Source organism: Melanotaenia boesemani, chromosome 6 (assembly GCF_017639745.1).
Source record: "Melanotaenia boesemani isolate fMelBoe1 chromosome 6, fMelBoe1.pri, whole genome shotgun sequence".
Taxonomy (NCBI): Eukaryota; Metazoa; Chordata; class Actinopteri; order Atheriniformes; family Melanotaeniidae; genus Melanotaenia; species Melanotaenia boesemani.
In genome coordinates, this window is record NC_055687.1 from 35,789,947 (window position 1) to 35,806,234 (window position 16,288).

Genomic DNA, 16,288 nt, shown 5'->3' on the forward strand with positions numbered 1-16,288 from the left:
TTATATTACAGTTACTTTTATAGTAGTATTATATTACAGTTAATTTTATTATATCAGTTACTTTTATTATAGTACAGTTACTTTTATTATATTACAGTTACTTTTATTATAGTACAGTTACTTTTATTATATTACAGTTACTTTTATTATATTACAGTTACTTTTATAGTAGTATTATATTACAGTTAATTTTATTATAGTACAGTTACTTTTATTATATTACAGTTACTTTTATTATATTACAGTTACTTTTATAGTAGTATTATATTACAGTTAATTTTATTATATCAGTTACTTTTATTATAGTACAGTTACTTTTATCATACTACAGTTGCTTTTATTATATTACAGTTAATTTTATTATAGTACAGTTACTTTTATTATATTACAGTTACTTTTATTATATCACAGTTACTTTTATTATATTACAGTTACTTTTATAGTAGTATTATATTACAGTTAATTTTATTATATCAGTTACTTTTATTATAGTACAGTTACTTTTATTATATTACAGTTACTTTTATTATAGTACAGTTACTTTTATTATAGCACATCTTTTAAAAAAGGATTAAAGTGACTTCCATTATTACAGTTTCATCTTCTGTATTATTTTTATGCTGATCCAAGGCAGGATGGATCCTGTTTTCTTCTTCTAGATCTTCTTCTCTTGTCTCTAGTCATTAGTCCTCCATGGATCATCCAGTGCTCTGTGGCTGGAGCGCTGGTTAAAGCTGGAATGGCTGTTTCTACAACATCCAGGGTGAAGAAATGTTGGGTCTGACAGCTCGTAGCTCATCTCCCGCTGTTTGTGTCAGCGAATCTTCATCATCCTCACAAACCAGAAACTAGCAGCCTGTCCTCATGCTCACATTGTTCTGCTGCCACAAGTCTGAAAGATGAATAATCTTGTGAAAGGACATAACTACAGCAGCATCCTCTGTACCCACATTCCTCACACTTCCAGCTGACAGGAAGTCAGGCATCCGGTTAGATCTGAACAGTTTGCTTCCAGTATGACAAACATATTTGGTTATTGTTGCAGACGCTCTGATGAACTGCTGTAAATCAGCACCCTTAAACGCAGCTTCATGCTCGGTGAGTTATGCTGTTTAATGTCCCCCTGAGTCCGCTGTTTCCATGCAGCCGGCTGATATTTCATCACATTACAAACGCAGCAGTGGGGTCCCGTGGGTACGATTAACGGCAGGCTCCCTCGGCCTTCCGGAGCCCACCGGTCATGATGCTAATGTCCATGACTTAATCAGACAGGTCCTGCTGCCGGTAAAGACCTGTGAAATGTGTGTGTGGTAGTAAACGTTCCTCAGACCTGTGAATGATAGAAATACTCAACATGAAATTTGAACTGCTGCTTACAACCGAACAATGAGGTCCATTAATCTTTGCTGCTGCAAACATGTCTCATTTCATGAGATTATCATGAATATTTTCCTTCTGACGTAAAATGAGAATCGGTTTTTATACAGACAACTAAACTGATTTTCTGTGGTTCGCCTCCATCTGCTAACAGACCTGCTGGTTCTCATTCAGGCTGCTTTTCTACTCTGCTGCAGCGTCTTGGATCAGATGGAGACTTTTCAGAACATTCCTGGGATAGAACAATAATCTGGGATTCCAGTCGTCCAACCTGGAAGTAAAAAATTCATGGTCCAGTTTTCCTGCATCTCTCTGAGACGCGATGCTCCTCACTCTGGAAATAGATATATATATATATATATTTATAAACCTCTTTTATATGTAAGCAAAAGGACAGATCCTGGTCCAGAATAACTCCAGGGCTCCTCACTGTAGTACTGGAAGCCGAGGTAATACCATCCAGAGTATAGCTGGACAGTCTTCCTGAGCTTCTCAGGTCCAAACTCGTACACACTGAGGTTGTTGGACCTCAGTGTGTACGAGTTTAGGAGATAATTCAGAGTCGTCCTGGGCCCTCGTTCATCAATTGTTCATAGAAACTGTCCTAAACTCCACCCAACTTATGATATTCAGAATGATCGTAAGTACAAATAATCCAGATTAAATAATCCAGATTAATCAGCCATCAGTCGTCCCGCTTGTTTAGCTGTGCGTGATGGTCATGAAGTTCTGGGTTTAACACCAGAGCGGGAGATCAACCCGTCCTCACCGTTCGCTGATATTTAGTCTGGTTTCCAGGTAGTTGCCATGTTTTTCTGACATGCCCACTCACACTGGTAGGGAAACACTAAAAACAAGCGATGTTTAGTAAGATAACTCAGGATATTACTGCTTTCTCTCAACCAAAGAACATGTAAGGCTGTAAAGTCCCTGCTGGTGGCTTCATTGATGAAGGATTGTTTGCAGCTGTGTGGAGGACATACGGAGGCTCCGTCATGTCTCCTCAGCAAACGGTGGACGGATATCTCCAGATTGGGATTAAGATGCTGCTCCAACAAAAAGCAGCTGAGCTGGAAAATGATCTCATTTAAAGAGCTGGGTGTCCTGCTTTAATTCATGTAACCTTTGTGTTCTTTTTTTTTTAAAAAAACTAATGATGTATAAGCAAGAGCAACGATCAGCTTTGCTAAGTCATGTTTTATGTTACTTCTGAGTTCACCCCGGCTTTCTTTCCGTTGATGGGGAAATGGAGCAGCTCTTTCTACCAGCTTCTACTGAAACAACGGCTGCTGCACTTTTAGTTGACTTCTAAACTCAAATATCGAGCTAATGAAGATTGCCTGTGATTGCACTTCTGCTCAGCCTCATGTGGTAACTCTTACTTCAGCGGGCTGAATGTGGCCTCTGGTTGTCCTGTGTCGGGTATTAACAGGCTAACCTGGGACTCATTTTTAACAAGGGCTAGTTTCTGTTTCTCCAACAACATTCAAAGCAGTTGTTTGTTGTCTGTGATTTCTAGCCAGCTTCCATCATCAGGACACGTGGTTGAACCTGGTAGTCTGCGGCAGCGTGTTCATGTCACCAGCTTGAACACGACTGATGAGGGTTTTACATCTCACACAGCTGGGATAAAACTCTGCTTAAACCACAAGGACAGAGAGCAAAATGCTTCACTATCCTTGTAAATAAGCAGTTGTATTTTTTTTATTTATAAGATCATTTCTTTATCATTTTATTTATAATTATACAATTTTATGTAATATATGACATATTACTTTTATTTTTTTAATTTATAAGGGACCATGTACAATTTAAAACATAAATGTGGTCATTTGATGCATTGTACGTTTCAGTCCAATATTTTTCTCCTGAAAGACTTGAGAGAACAATGAGATGAGAAAAGGTTTGGTTACTGTTGATCTGTGTGTTATTTCTACAAAGTTCTGTTAGTAATAAATTCTGCTTTCTTCTTCTGGTCGGCCTTTATGCTGCTATATCTATTCATACATTCATTTTACATCATTTTAGCCTCAGAATCTGACAGCTGAGAAACATCATGTCTGATGCTGACTGGGATTAAACGTTCCAGCTCTACAGGAAGTTTTATTAAAAAAAAAAAAAAGCAGGTAAAAAATAGCTAAATATGGTCTTGAGTTTTCAGGGTTAAACTCCTGGATTTCAGCTGCTAAATCTGGTGAGACAGATTTACTTGCATGTATTCCAGGCTGTGATAAATTGAAGGAATCTCTGTGTTCCTGTTTCATGTTGTGTGTTGTTCAGTTACTACAGCCTGGAAGACATCAGCCACGAGTCCATGAACAAGTTTCTGTCCAACTTGGTGGAAAGAAGTCTGCGAGACCTGGAATGTTCTTACTGTATAGAGATAAAAGAGGTGTGTGTGTGTTTCCTGTATCTTTAAGTTGTCATATTGCCACACATTTGTTAAACAAATTCTCCACTAATAATCCAGGATGACCGAACAATCGAGCCTCTGACGTACGGCCGCATCGCCTCCTACTACTACCTGAAGCATCAGACCATCCGCATGTTTAAAGAACGACTGCGAGCCGAGCTGCCCGTCCACGAGCTGCTCCCCATCCTCACGGTGAGCTTCATACTGCAACACACACTCCAGAGCTGATGTGTGAAGAAGTCACGACCCTCCACGCCGTCCTCTGCATGTCAATAAAAACATTGATCCAGATCCTTCATACCACTTCAGAGCTTCTTTATATGCAGAAATCATTTCCAGCTAAAGAGGGTCAAACTGCAGGGATTACTCCCTCCCTCCAAACATCAGGTGTGAGGTTGCTGGATGGGACTGGGACGGTCCAGATAAACAACAACAGTTTGGTTCTGCGCACTAAAAGGCATCAAAATACACATTTCCTGATGTGGGAATTAAAAGTGTGGAGAAACCAGCCGATTTTCTTTTTTTACTGGAAGAAGAAGTTACAGCAGCAAACATGTCTAATGTAGATCAGTGTTTCATAGCGACCAGTTATTGATCATGTTTCTTGTTTTTGTGTCGTACCGTCTTCGACATCCTGCACTTGAATAATGATTCAACATATGTGTCTACTTTTTAACATACGTGTTCTTGGGCAGACACCAAAGCATGCCTCCCTCATCATGCTGCGCTGTGATAGGTCAGTCCCCCCCACCGCCCCTTTCACTCCCCCCCCTCCGTTAGCTGCTTCAGCTGCCTGTAATTGTTGCAGCGTGGTTCCTACAGAGCCAGACCCACGCCCCCCTGCACCCCCACGGTAAACACCCAAGCTGCTCTAACACTGCTGGGGATTTTATGTAAAGATCAAAATCAATGTTAACCCATTCTTAGTACAATGAGGAGAAAAAATAAAAAATAAAACAAAATCCCCAAACATATATTTTATGGAAAATAAACCTCTTTTAATAATCTTTAATAATCTCTTTTAATTAATAAGAAATCATTTGAATACTTACATATTTGGTAGGTTTGATTCAGACTGAAGTTTATTCAAAGATCTGAGAGAAAATCCAATGGAAAAAATCCATTACATGACCCACATTAGTCCAGTTTATAATAACTGTGGTCATATAAGCGGCAGGAATATATAAAATAATGACCGAGCTGAGGAAACCAACGAATCTGATAAAATCTGCTCTGACTGAAAACATCTAGTTTAAACTTCTCATGTTTTACCCACCGTCTCTGAGTGTGTCTAACAAGTGAAACATGTCAAGTTATGATAATGTTCTTACTGATTAAAAATGATTTAAAGGTTTTTATTATGCTTGTTTCTTTTTACACGTGAATCAGTAAGGGTCTGGAGGACCTGGGTTCAAGTCCTTGGGTGAAGTGAACCACTGTGGGCTCCTGAGCAAAGCCCTTAACCCCCCACCGCTTCCCAGGTGCTGGAATCTGGCCTGACAACCCACTGCTCCTAGTGTAACTAGGATGGGTTAAATGCAGCGAAGGAAATTCCCAGTTGGGATTAATAAAGCATAATAATAATTTTTAAAAAGAAAAAAATCAAACATAAATTAGAGAATATAATGAAATTATTTAAAATCTTATTTATAATGTTATTCTTGAAGAGGTGTGACTGTTGTCACATTAAAACTTAAAATAACTTAATAAAAATATCTCAGTTATATAGATGGATCTTGAGCGCCATCAACTAACTGGAGATTTTGTTGCTAGGCAACAACTGAACTGATGAAGCTATTTGCAGCATCCACAAGTAACAGGTGTGGGGCACACTGAAATGATCACACGACCACCACCACACCCCGTTACTGCCTCTTTCTGCCCACACAACAGCTGTAAAACAAAACGTGTTCACAGAAAAAAAAATAAAAGAAAAAGTTCTGATCATCAGTTTTCTCCTGACTCAAAATTACTGTAGAAGTGTCAGATTCAAGATATGTGTTACTGTGTCAGAGTAAATTCACCTGGAACACAGTAGAACATGTAAATGATCATCTCCTCCTGAAGGGGGGAAACAAAACAGAAGACAGCGGCCCTGTTCATCTAGGAATGAATAAAATAGTCCTAAGAATTAGTCCTAGAAATTAGTCAAGAAGTCTTAGAAATGAGTGAAGTTGCTCCAGGAATTAATGAAATATTCTTAGAAATTAGTGATCTAACCTAGAAATTTGTAACAATGCCCTAGGAATTTCTTAAGTAGTTTTATGAATTAATAAAATAATCCTAGGAATAATTAAAGTAGTCCTAGGAATGACTAAAGTATTCTTAGGAATAAGGAAAGTAATCCCAGGAATGAGAAAAGTAGTTCCAGGAATAAGGGAAGTAATCGTAGGAATTAGTAAAGGAGTCCTAGGAATGAGTAAAGTTTACCAAAAGTTGGGTCTTTTGCACAGCCGAATGAGTAAACTAGTCCTAGGAATAAGGGAAAGTAATCCTAGGAATGAGTAAAGTAGTCCTAGAAATTAATGAAGTAATTCCAGGAATAAGTAAAAGAATTTTAGGGAATGAGCAAAGTAATCCCAAGAATAAGGAAAGTAGTCCTAGGGAAAGTGGAAAGTAGTCTCAGGATTGAGTAACATAATCCTAGGAATGAATAAACTAGTCCTAGGAATAAGTAGTCCCAGGAATACATAAAGTAGTGTAGGGAATAAGGAAAGTAATCCTAGGAATGAGTAAATTAATCCTAGTAATGAGTAAAATAATCCTAGGAATGAGGAAAGTAGTCCCACAATTGAGTAACATAATCCTAGGAATAAGTAAACTAGTCCTAGTAATAAGTAATCCCATGAATACGTAAAGTAGTCCTGGGAATAACGAAAGTAATCCTAGGAATGAATAACGCAATTCCAGGAATAAGTAAAGTAATTCTAGGAATGGGTAAAGTAGTTATAGGATTAAGGAAAGTAATCCTAGGAATGAGGAAAGTAGTCTCTGGATTGAGGAAAGTAATCCTAGCAATAAATAAAGTAATCTTAAGAATAAATAAAGTAGTCCTAGGAATGAGTAAAATAGTCCTAGGGAATGAGTAAAGTAATATCTGAGGAGGAACAGTGCTACAGTTGAAGGTAAAAGTGAACCTGAGCAGGTTTCCAGGTGTTTAATAGAGGTGTTACGCAGGTGAATGTCTCAGGAAGCCATCGGCCGATGATGATGATGATGATGATGATGTCTATAATAGGAAGAGTGAACCCTTCACTATAAAACCTCCTTCATCTCCATGGAAACCAGCAGGACCTTCATGGTTCATTTCAAACAAAGGCAGAGTCAGAACACATTAGCAGAGGTTTTAAAGCTGGAATCAAACTTTTCACCTCAAAACAACAACAGTAAGACCTGGTTTCTGGTTCTGGCTGCTAGCTGCAGAGTTTCTGTCCCACCGTGATGAGACAGACGTCTCTGTAACCAGCAGTCGCTGCTTTCATGTGACACCTTGTTTGTGTTTCCACCCATCCTTTCTGTTTTTACAATATGTGATGCTATAAGATCATCTCCAACCATCCCTTCTCCTTCATCTGTCTACCTCCTTGGTGTGTTTCGGTACTTCCCCGTAAATGTGGGGTGTTGTATTAAATAGCTCTAGCTCCTCCATTTACACATATATCTTCAGATTGAGTGTTAATGCCTCGTCCCATCCCCCACCCCGTTCAGGTCCCAGCTCCGGTATGAGTGAGTTGGGTCAGTGATGGATGGATCTTTATGGTCCAGGCCTGGAAGGTCTGTGACGAATGAGTCCAGCAGCGCCTGTTGATGGCCCACATTAGCTAAAGTTGAACTGAAGTAAATTAGAGGAAAGGAGCCGTGCGTGCCCACGCATCTTTCAATGTAACAAAGCTGCAGCTGAAAGAGAAGATTGATGGACCATCATCATCATCATCATCACTGACCCAGCAGCTCTTTGCATTTCACTCTGTCTTTTTTATTAGAGCCACCACCAGCGAGGCCGCTGCCGCTGACAGTGAAGAAATGTAGGAGATGTGTGGTTGTGCTTTTAGTTTTATATCTTTGCTGGTTGGTTTTATTTGAAAATTTATTTAGTCCTGTGGAGTACACACTCTTCTACATTCTTCAGTGTTCTGTTCACCATTTTCTAAAATGAATCAGATCTCTTCATAGTGAGCTGTTTTCCGTGTTGCGCATGACTGCTTTGAAATGAACACGTTCATTGAATTCATTTTTTTGTGAACACTGAACTGAGTGAAACATATGTGTAGATAAAGAACGTTAGCTTGTTCAGATTGTGTGAAGACCTGTAACAGTCACTGCCTACATTTTCACCAGCTCTACACTGACTTCGCAGTACGCTACCCACCATGCATTGCACACCCTAGCATAACAGACCAACAACACAAAGTTGGTTCGTGTACTACGTACTGTCTGCATAAGATTCCAACAGTAAAAATCTAACATTTCTATGCAAGATATGTCTGCCTGTTACAAGTTAAAGGCGGATTTATACTCGCATCTGCGTCACCACCGAGGTGCTGCGTAGCTCCGCGGAGGCCCCACTCGCACCTATTTCAGACCTGACATGGGATAACGAGTTTTCTCTTAGATGAGCCGTTGCTGCACCCTCGGGGTAATTTTGGTTGGCCTGCCACTCCTGGGAAGGTTCACCACTGTCCCAGATTTTTGCCATTTGTGGATAATGGCTCTCACTGTGGTTCAGTGGAGTCCCAAAGTTTTAGAAAATGGCTTTATAACCTCTCCCAGACTAGTAGATCTTAAAAAAAAGAACACTTTTTCACACAACTGTAAGTTGTCAGTATTAATGATGTTTTCTAGTAACAGCTGTAAAATCTACTAGTCATCAGATAGCCATGCACACATCAATAGGTGCATTTTCATTACCCCTAGAACTGTGCAAAACCTAAAAATGGCAATAAAAAACCAGTAATGGAAACACCTACATTTCAAAAAACCTCTCACGTGTCACTAAAAAGTTTTTATCCTCTCATGAGGTGGTTTTTTAGACGTGTCGATATAGAGGTATGTCACAAAAGTGTAATGGAAACACTTTTTTTACATTTACACGTCAGTGATGTAGGGGGTCACATGACTAGTTCATTTCAAGTAAAGATGGCGATGTATGAGTAGACGCAGGAGGAGACAGAAATCATTTTACAACCAATTTAAAAAATATAAACTGCCATCCCTGATAGCAAACAACAGCAAAATGCAGAGTTTTGCTAAATTTAGAAATCTCCTTCCTCCTCAAAGCGGAGTCTAGCAGGCGAGAGTCTACGAGAATAACCTCTAATGCGCTAAACAACATTCAATGGAAACACCTGCACGTTTCTATGTGACCAGCTCAACCTGATGATGATGATGATGAAATGATTTATACTTCTGAAACAGTCTTTTATCAGGACTGTTTGACCAGACCCTCGAGCTGTTTCCTGTCAAACAAAATAAAAAAACACTAACTGTGTACAATCACTACACCTCAGAAATCTGCTCCTAAGAATCTGGAAACTTTAAAAAATAAAACATTTTATGAACAGAAGCGCAACATTCACATTGTTGAAACGAGTGGATGAAGATCTGTTGGGAAGCACGTTGTTTTGATCCAGTTTTACAGCTGTTGGCTTTAACTTGATCTTCCATGTTTGTACCAGGATGCAGAGGAGTACGCCGAGCTGCCCGTCAGACACAACGAGGACCAGCTCAACAGCCAGCTGGCTCAGCAGCTCCCCCTGCAGGTTAACCCCCACTCCTTCGACAGCGCCCACACCAAGACACACCTGCTGCTGCAGGCCCACTTCAGCCACGCCCAGCTGCCCTGCAGCGACTACACCACCGACACCAAGACGGTGCTGGACAATGCCATCCGAGTCTGCCAGGTACACATCAGCTGATTTTATACTTAATAACACTCTGATCTTGCAGTGAAACAGATGAGAGTTCTGGGGATTTATAAAGTATTGATCATTTAATTTGTTGGAGTGCTATATACATTATGTTACACATGTTATTTGTAATAAAGTTTCTCAAAGTGGCCAAGTCTGGTCAAATAAAACATAGAGAAAATGGATTATAACAAATTGTGATACTGAGAAGATAAAAAAAATCCTTAATTTAATTAAAATAAAGTAAAAAAATCTATGAACAGTTTAATTTCCATCAGTTTACATTTCAGGAAGTTTAACCTTTATTGTCTGACCTAAGAAATGATGGGCATAAAATTCACATTTTTTAAGCTGGTCTTTATTTGGCCTTGTAACTAAATGTAAAGTAAAAACTCCTAATAACAGAACTGTATTTTTAAGTATAATTAAACTGGATTATGTGTTATTGATCCCTAAAGGGAAATTATTATTCATGCTGTATAATTAGTGTCTCATATTTTGGCAATAATTATATTCTGGATCCAGGATTTTACTCTGGTGTGTTGGACCTTGGAAAACTCATCAGCTGCACCCACATGCAAACAAACCTTCCTGTTGCCATGGTTACACATTATAACAGATGTTAAAGAATTACCAGCAGAAGTTATTCTGCTCAAAAAAAACAAAGCAGCTTAAAAACCTTAAAATGAGAGAGCATGGAGGATTGAGATATTTAATGAGGGTAAAGTGTTATTTTTAACAGGGTGCTCATGTTTTGAGGCAGTGCTGAGGAATGTGCGACATCAGCAGGTGATTTGTAGCTGAACTTACTGATGCATTTATAAATAACATCTGGAGATCCTCCTGGTCCTGCAGCCACCGTGGCTCTGCAGCTCAGCATCCACATGGAAAAAAGCTGAGAAGGTTTTAGACAAAAAAAACTTCTGCTCCAGTTTGTTTGCTGTTCTGTTTGAAGTGTGTGAATGTCTGTGAGCCATTGTCCACAGCTTGGAGTGGATGTTCCTGTGTGTGAGTGTGTGCATGTGCTTGTGATTTTCCATGCTGAGCGTCTGGCTGGGATATTTCATGGCTCATAGATGTTTATGTTGAACAAATGTGTTTTAGACATATTCAAATATAAAATAACTGTTGCAGTCTGACATCTACAGTCTGAGCTAATGTCATATTATTGGACAACTTGAATTCCAAAAAAGGTGGGTTTTTATGTAAAATGTAAATATAACAGAATCCAATGATTTTATTCTCAGTGGAACAAAAACAACACATCAGATGTTAAAACCGAGACGTTTCACCATGTGATGAAAATATGAGCTGATAGTGAATCTGATGCAGCAACACGTCTGGAAAAGATTGGAACAGGAGCAACAAAAGGCTGGAAAAGTACCTGGTACAAACCAAAAATCTAATCAGGTTAACTGGCAACAGGTCAGTAACATGACTGGGTATAAAAGGAGCATTTCAGAGAGGCAGAGTCTCTCACATGGAAAGATGTACAAAGATTCACCAATCTGAGACAAACTAGCTCTAAAATTGTGAAACATTTTAAGAAAAATGTTCCTCAGACTTTGAAGATCCACCATCTACAGTGTAGAATATCATCAGAAGATTCAGAGAATCAGGAGGAATCTCTGTGTGCATGGGACAAGGCTGGATGCTGGTGATCTTCTGCATTAAAAGCAGACATGATTCTCTACTGGAAACCACTGCATGGACTCAGGAAGACTTCCAGAAACCACTGTCTGTGAACACAGTTCACCCTGAAACCCACAAATGCAGGTTAAAGCTCCATCATGCAGAGAAGAAGTCAGAACCAGGTTCTTCCATCTTCTCTGGACCAAAGCTCATTTAAAATGGTCTGAGGCAAAGAGGAAACCTGGATGAAGATGTGAACTAGTTTGTGGAAAGCATGGACGGCGTGTCCTGCAGACTAAAGAGGAGAGGGAGCATCCAGCTTGTTATCAGTGGACAGGTGAAAAGCTGCATCTCTGATGGGATGGAGCTGCATTAGTGCCTATGGCGTGGGCAGCTTCCACATCTGTGAAGCTCCATCAATGTTGAAAAGTACATGGAGGTTTTAGAGCAACATCTGCTCCCATCCAGACAACATCTCTTTCAGGGAAGACCTTGCAGATTTCAGCAAGACGATGCTGAACCACATCCTGCATCCATCACAGCAGCATGGCTTCACAGGAGAAGAGTCCGGCTGCTGAACTGGCCTGCCTGCAGTCCAGACCTTTCACCAGTACACAACATCTGGAGCATCATGGAAGCAGAAACCCAGCAACCAAGGTCCAGGACTAGAACTACTTTTTACACCATGCTGAACATCACCTTGGAGACCAAATATCTTGGTAACTTTGGTCGTAGATATAATTTTTTCCAGTGTTTTTACTTCCTTGTTTATTGTTATTAAGACAGAGCCTATTGGAACCCATGAAACAGATCAGTCCTCTTCTAGTTTTAATTGCACCAACAAAGACGGCAGATTCATGACATCAGGTCGACAAGTCAACGATTTAACATCCTATGGCTTAGAAAGCACTCCACAATTTGTTATTCCTTCACTCAAACAGCTTTTTGTACACCAAGAATATTCCAGTTCAGCTGAAGACGGCTCAGTTATAATTCCAGCTGACACGGAGAACCTCCATTATTTGGCTGCAGGAACTCTGATATTTATATTAAAAACTAAAGCAAGTAAGAGAGGAAGAACAAGAGGAGGAAGAAACACTAAAACAGTGAGTTTTTTCAGCCAGCCTCAGCTTCCGGCTCTTAAACTCCGTTATTCTAAAAGTCACTTCTTGAGAATTAACACGACTAAAACGACTTTTGATGCACAGAGGAGGCCTGACAAAGGTAATCAAAATTAAGTCAAAATTAACTAAGGGATTTATATTCTATTCTGTTTCTATTAAAGAACCATGACTGGTCTGGAACTGAAACCTGACTGGTCTGGAACTGAACCCTTACTGGTCTAGAACTGAACCCTGACTGGTCTGGAACTGAATTCTGACTGGTCTGGAACTGAATTCTGACTGGTCTGGAACTGAAGCCTGACTGGTCTAGAACTGAACCCTGACTGGTCTGGAACTGAATTCTGACTGGTCTAGAACTGAACTCTAATTGGTCTGGAACTAAACTCAGACTGGTCTGGAACTGACCCAGTTCTTTTGTTTTTTGATGAACAAGACTACTAGCATCTCACACGTGTAAAACGTTAACATCTTGGTGTTTACTGATATGTTTCTGATGTGAAATGAGAACTTTCCAACACAGTGAAGCAACCATGTGACTGGTGTGGAACGAGCTTCCAGTTTGGGTGTTGGGAGGCAGACACCCTCCCAACATTTCTTCCTTATGAAAGCTTACAGACAATGGTTTTAAACACTGAGCTGTGATCATAAACAGCATCAGCAGTTCATTAATATATTTTTCTATTGATGAAGATGTTCAGGTGATACTTTAGTGACTGAGGTCAAGTTTACCTGGACGTCATAATTTCAACTTTTTTTTTTATCTGTCCTCTCAGGCGATGCTGGATGTAGCTGCTAATGAAGGATGGCTTGTTACAGCTATCAGTATCTGCAACCTGGTGCAGATGATCGTCCAGGGCCGCTGGCTGCACGACTCCTCATTACTGACCCTGCCACATGTGGAGCAACATCACCTTTATCTCTTTAGGTAAACAGTATTGCTGCGGCACAGATGTCTGATGCAGGTTCTTCCATGATTTCTGAATTATCTACAGTGTCAAAAGGCCGTCTGTTCATTCTGAAATGATGGATGCAAAGCTGAGCTAGCATTAAATGATGAATTGTGCTGGGGCCACTTTAAACTTTCATTAGCATCCAAATAACTTCTTAAATCACATGCAGTACTCCAGGCTTTGGTATGGTTGCCATATATTGTATTTGGAGGAAATGTAGGAAGGAAACTGCTCTCATTTACAGTCAAATTACGCTTTATTTCCACACAAGATGTACAGGACTTCATTCACAGAAAAGTTGCTGAACTAAGAAAGAAAGGAAAGTTTATAGAATATATTGTGACATGGTTTAGGAAGATTTCAAAGTCAACTGATTAACAGGTGAGGGTGCCAGGGCTGGGTATAAAAGGAGCATCCTCCAAAAGTTTAGTCTTGGATGATCATGAACTCCACCAAATTACCATCTGTTGGTTAAAATAAAATCTCCATTAATTCCATGAAATTGTGAAAACATTCAGGGAGGATGGGGGAGATTGTGTGAAAATGTGTGAAGGTACTGTTGATTCAGAGGTGAGGTGAGGTGTGAGGCGACATCCTGATCACAGGTCTCTCCTCTGGGTTTTGTCAAATTATTTCTCAGGAAATGGGCAAACAAAAAACAAAGGAGTGATGCGGGAGGCTTCAATGGACCAATCGAAGCACTTCCTGAGCTGATCGCTGCCTGCGGAGGAAAAGAAAAGATTTTCTCATCTATGATCAGCCAAGAGTTTCACACAAGCCAGATTGTCCAGGTAATATGATCAATATGATTAAATTAAAAGTGGGAGCAGATACAGATGTGGTAAAAAGAAAACCTCAAAAGAAATCCAAAAGTTTAGTTTGTTAGCTCTATCACATTTATCTACATCACAGTTCGTTCCATGCACTTAGCTCTAAAACAGTTAGCTTCATCAAAGTTAGCTTCATCACTTTTAGCCAGTTAGCCTTTTCACAGTTAGCTCCATTGCAGTTACCTCTGTTACAGTTTGCTCCATCACAGTTTGATCCATTGCAGTTAGTTCTGTACCGGTTAGCTTCATCACCGTTAGCTCCAGCACAGTTACCAGTCATCTTCTTCTTCTTCTACTACTTCTTCTTTTTCCTGTTCCTCTTCTTCTCTGGTTTGTTCCTTTTGCTGGTCACATGTCAGCTATACTGCTCAATGTTTCCCGTGATTTTCGGTGGTATTGCTCCGTTTGCTGTGTCAAATGACAGATCCGCAAGGCCCCCAAAAACAGACCAAAGGGGTAGAAAGCTCATTCTAGGCTCCACATTTATATCTAAAAAATGTATAGAAAATGTACATTTTTATATATATATATATATATATATAGAGAGAGAGAGAGAGAGAGAGATATTAGGGCTGGGCAGGTTAACGCGTTAATCGCGTGTTAACGCAACGATTAATTACTGAGCTGGTAGCTGAGATTCTGGACTTTCTGTGGATACCACACATGTTTATAGTTACATCTACAGACTTTTATTTCTTTATAATTTTTATTCATTCTTTTACATATTTTAATATTTTAAATATTATTTTCATGTGCGTTACAGCTTACAGATCACAGTGGATCTATTTACCAAACATTTAATTCCAGGATTCTGGAAGTGAAAAATCCAGCATTTCACATGATCTTCCAGATCTAGAAGTTATTTTAAATGTACATACGTGTGCATTTCCACATGTGTGTTGTATTTCTGACCGCCTGAACTCACCTCATCATACAAACTGAAGTCACATCTATGAAGTCAGACAGATGGTGCAAGTTCTCCTCCTGCATTCGAAATGTTTTATATTTAAACGGAACACATGAAACCTGGACACATTAGAGATTACAGTTACTTTTATTAAAGTATTACAATTATTATCATCTACACTACCGTTCAAAAGTTTGGGGTCACTTCCCTATTGAATCCCATGGCAAAGTGACCCCAAACTTTTGAACGGTAGTGTATGTTATTTTCATATTTACCAGATTCATCCTGCAGGCCAGATTCGACCCTCCAGAGGATCAGTTTTGGTCTGCAGACTGTATGTTTGACACCTCTGGATTAGGATCAGTTCTTTCACTGTGTGTCTCCTGATTCCTTCAGGATCCCAATCTCAGCTTTCTAAACAGGTTTTCAGCTCCCATTTAAGTGCTAATTGCTGCAGTAATGAATGTCCGGGCCCAGTGACGGGCCCTGAGGGGCCTCACCCATTTAGGGCGACCCCACCACCCACCCAACCACACACACAACTGAGTGTCAGCCTCCCTAATTAAATAATTATATGTGCAGCAGTGTTCTGTCTGACTCGGTGTCCGAGAAAGTAATTCTCCCATAAATAGCTTTCAGTGGGTGAATCACAGCTTTTCTCCTCTGTACTCTGAACACTCACATTTTATTACACTGGAGATTTCTCTGTCTCATGTTTTCCTTATGATGGGATGTTTGGGTCAAACCAAATGTTAAATTCTCCACAAAAACACTGCAGAACGCCAAAGACCAGGGGCCTCATTTATCAAGCTGGTGTAGGAACAAAAACCAGCGTACGCCAAAAATAGTCCACTTTAAATCGAGAGCTTTGCCTTTTGGCTCAGCTCCTTCTTCACCACGACAGACCGATGCAGAGTCCTCATCACTGCAGACGCCGCACCGATAGTTGTATTTCACTCATTCCTAAATGTCATTAACTAAACATGTTTTACAAACGGCATACAGAGTGTTAAAAACCGCCGCACTTGACTCTTGTGAAGTTCATTAATATGTCTGCCTTTTCTAACCAGTTCTGCCAACCTAATAGACACGTCATTACTTCTAACTTTGCGTTGTAAATCATTTTTTGCCATATCATTTTCTCTGCGG

General features: G+C 39.8%; 1 protein-coding gene across 3 annotated transcripts in view; it reads left to right on the top strand.

Annotated features, from left to right (window-relative positions):
* Positions 1 to 16,288, top strand: part of ascc3 (activating signal cointegrator 1 complex subunit 3) — a 193,878-nt gene that overhangs the window by 174,702 nt on the left and 2,888 nt on the right. For all 3 annotated transcript variants that reach the window (XM_041987327.1, XM_041987328.1, XM_041987330.1), the window contains exons 35-39: positions 3,658 to 3,769; positions 3,848 to 3,982; positions 9,466 to 9,690; positions 13,226 to 13,377; positions 14,043 to 14,193. In XM_041987327.1, the coding sequence (XP_041843261.1) occupies positions 3,658 to 3,769; positions 3,848 to 3,982; positions 9,466 to 9,690; positions 13,226 to 13,377; positions 14,043 to 14,193 (775 nt within the window). The remainder of the gene's footprint in view (positions 1 to 3,657; positions 3,770 to 3,847; positions 3,983 to 9,465; positions 9,691 to 13,225; positions 13,378 to 14,042; positions 14,194 to 16,288) is intronic.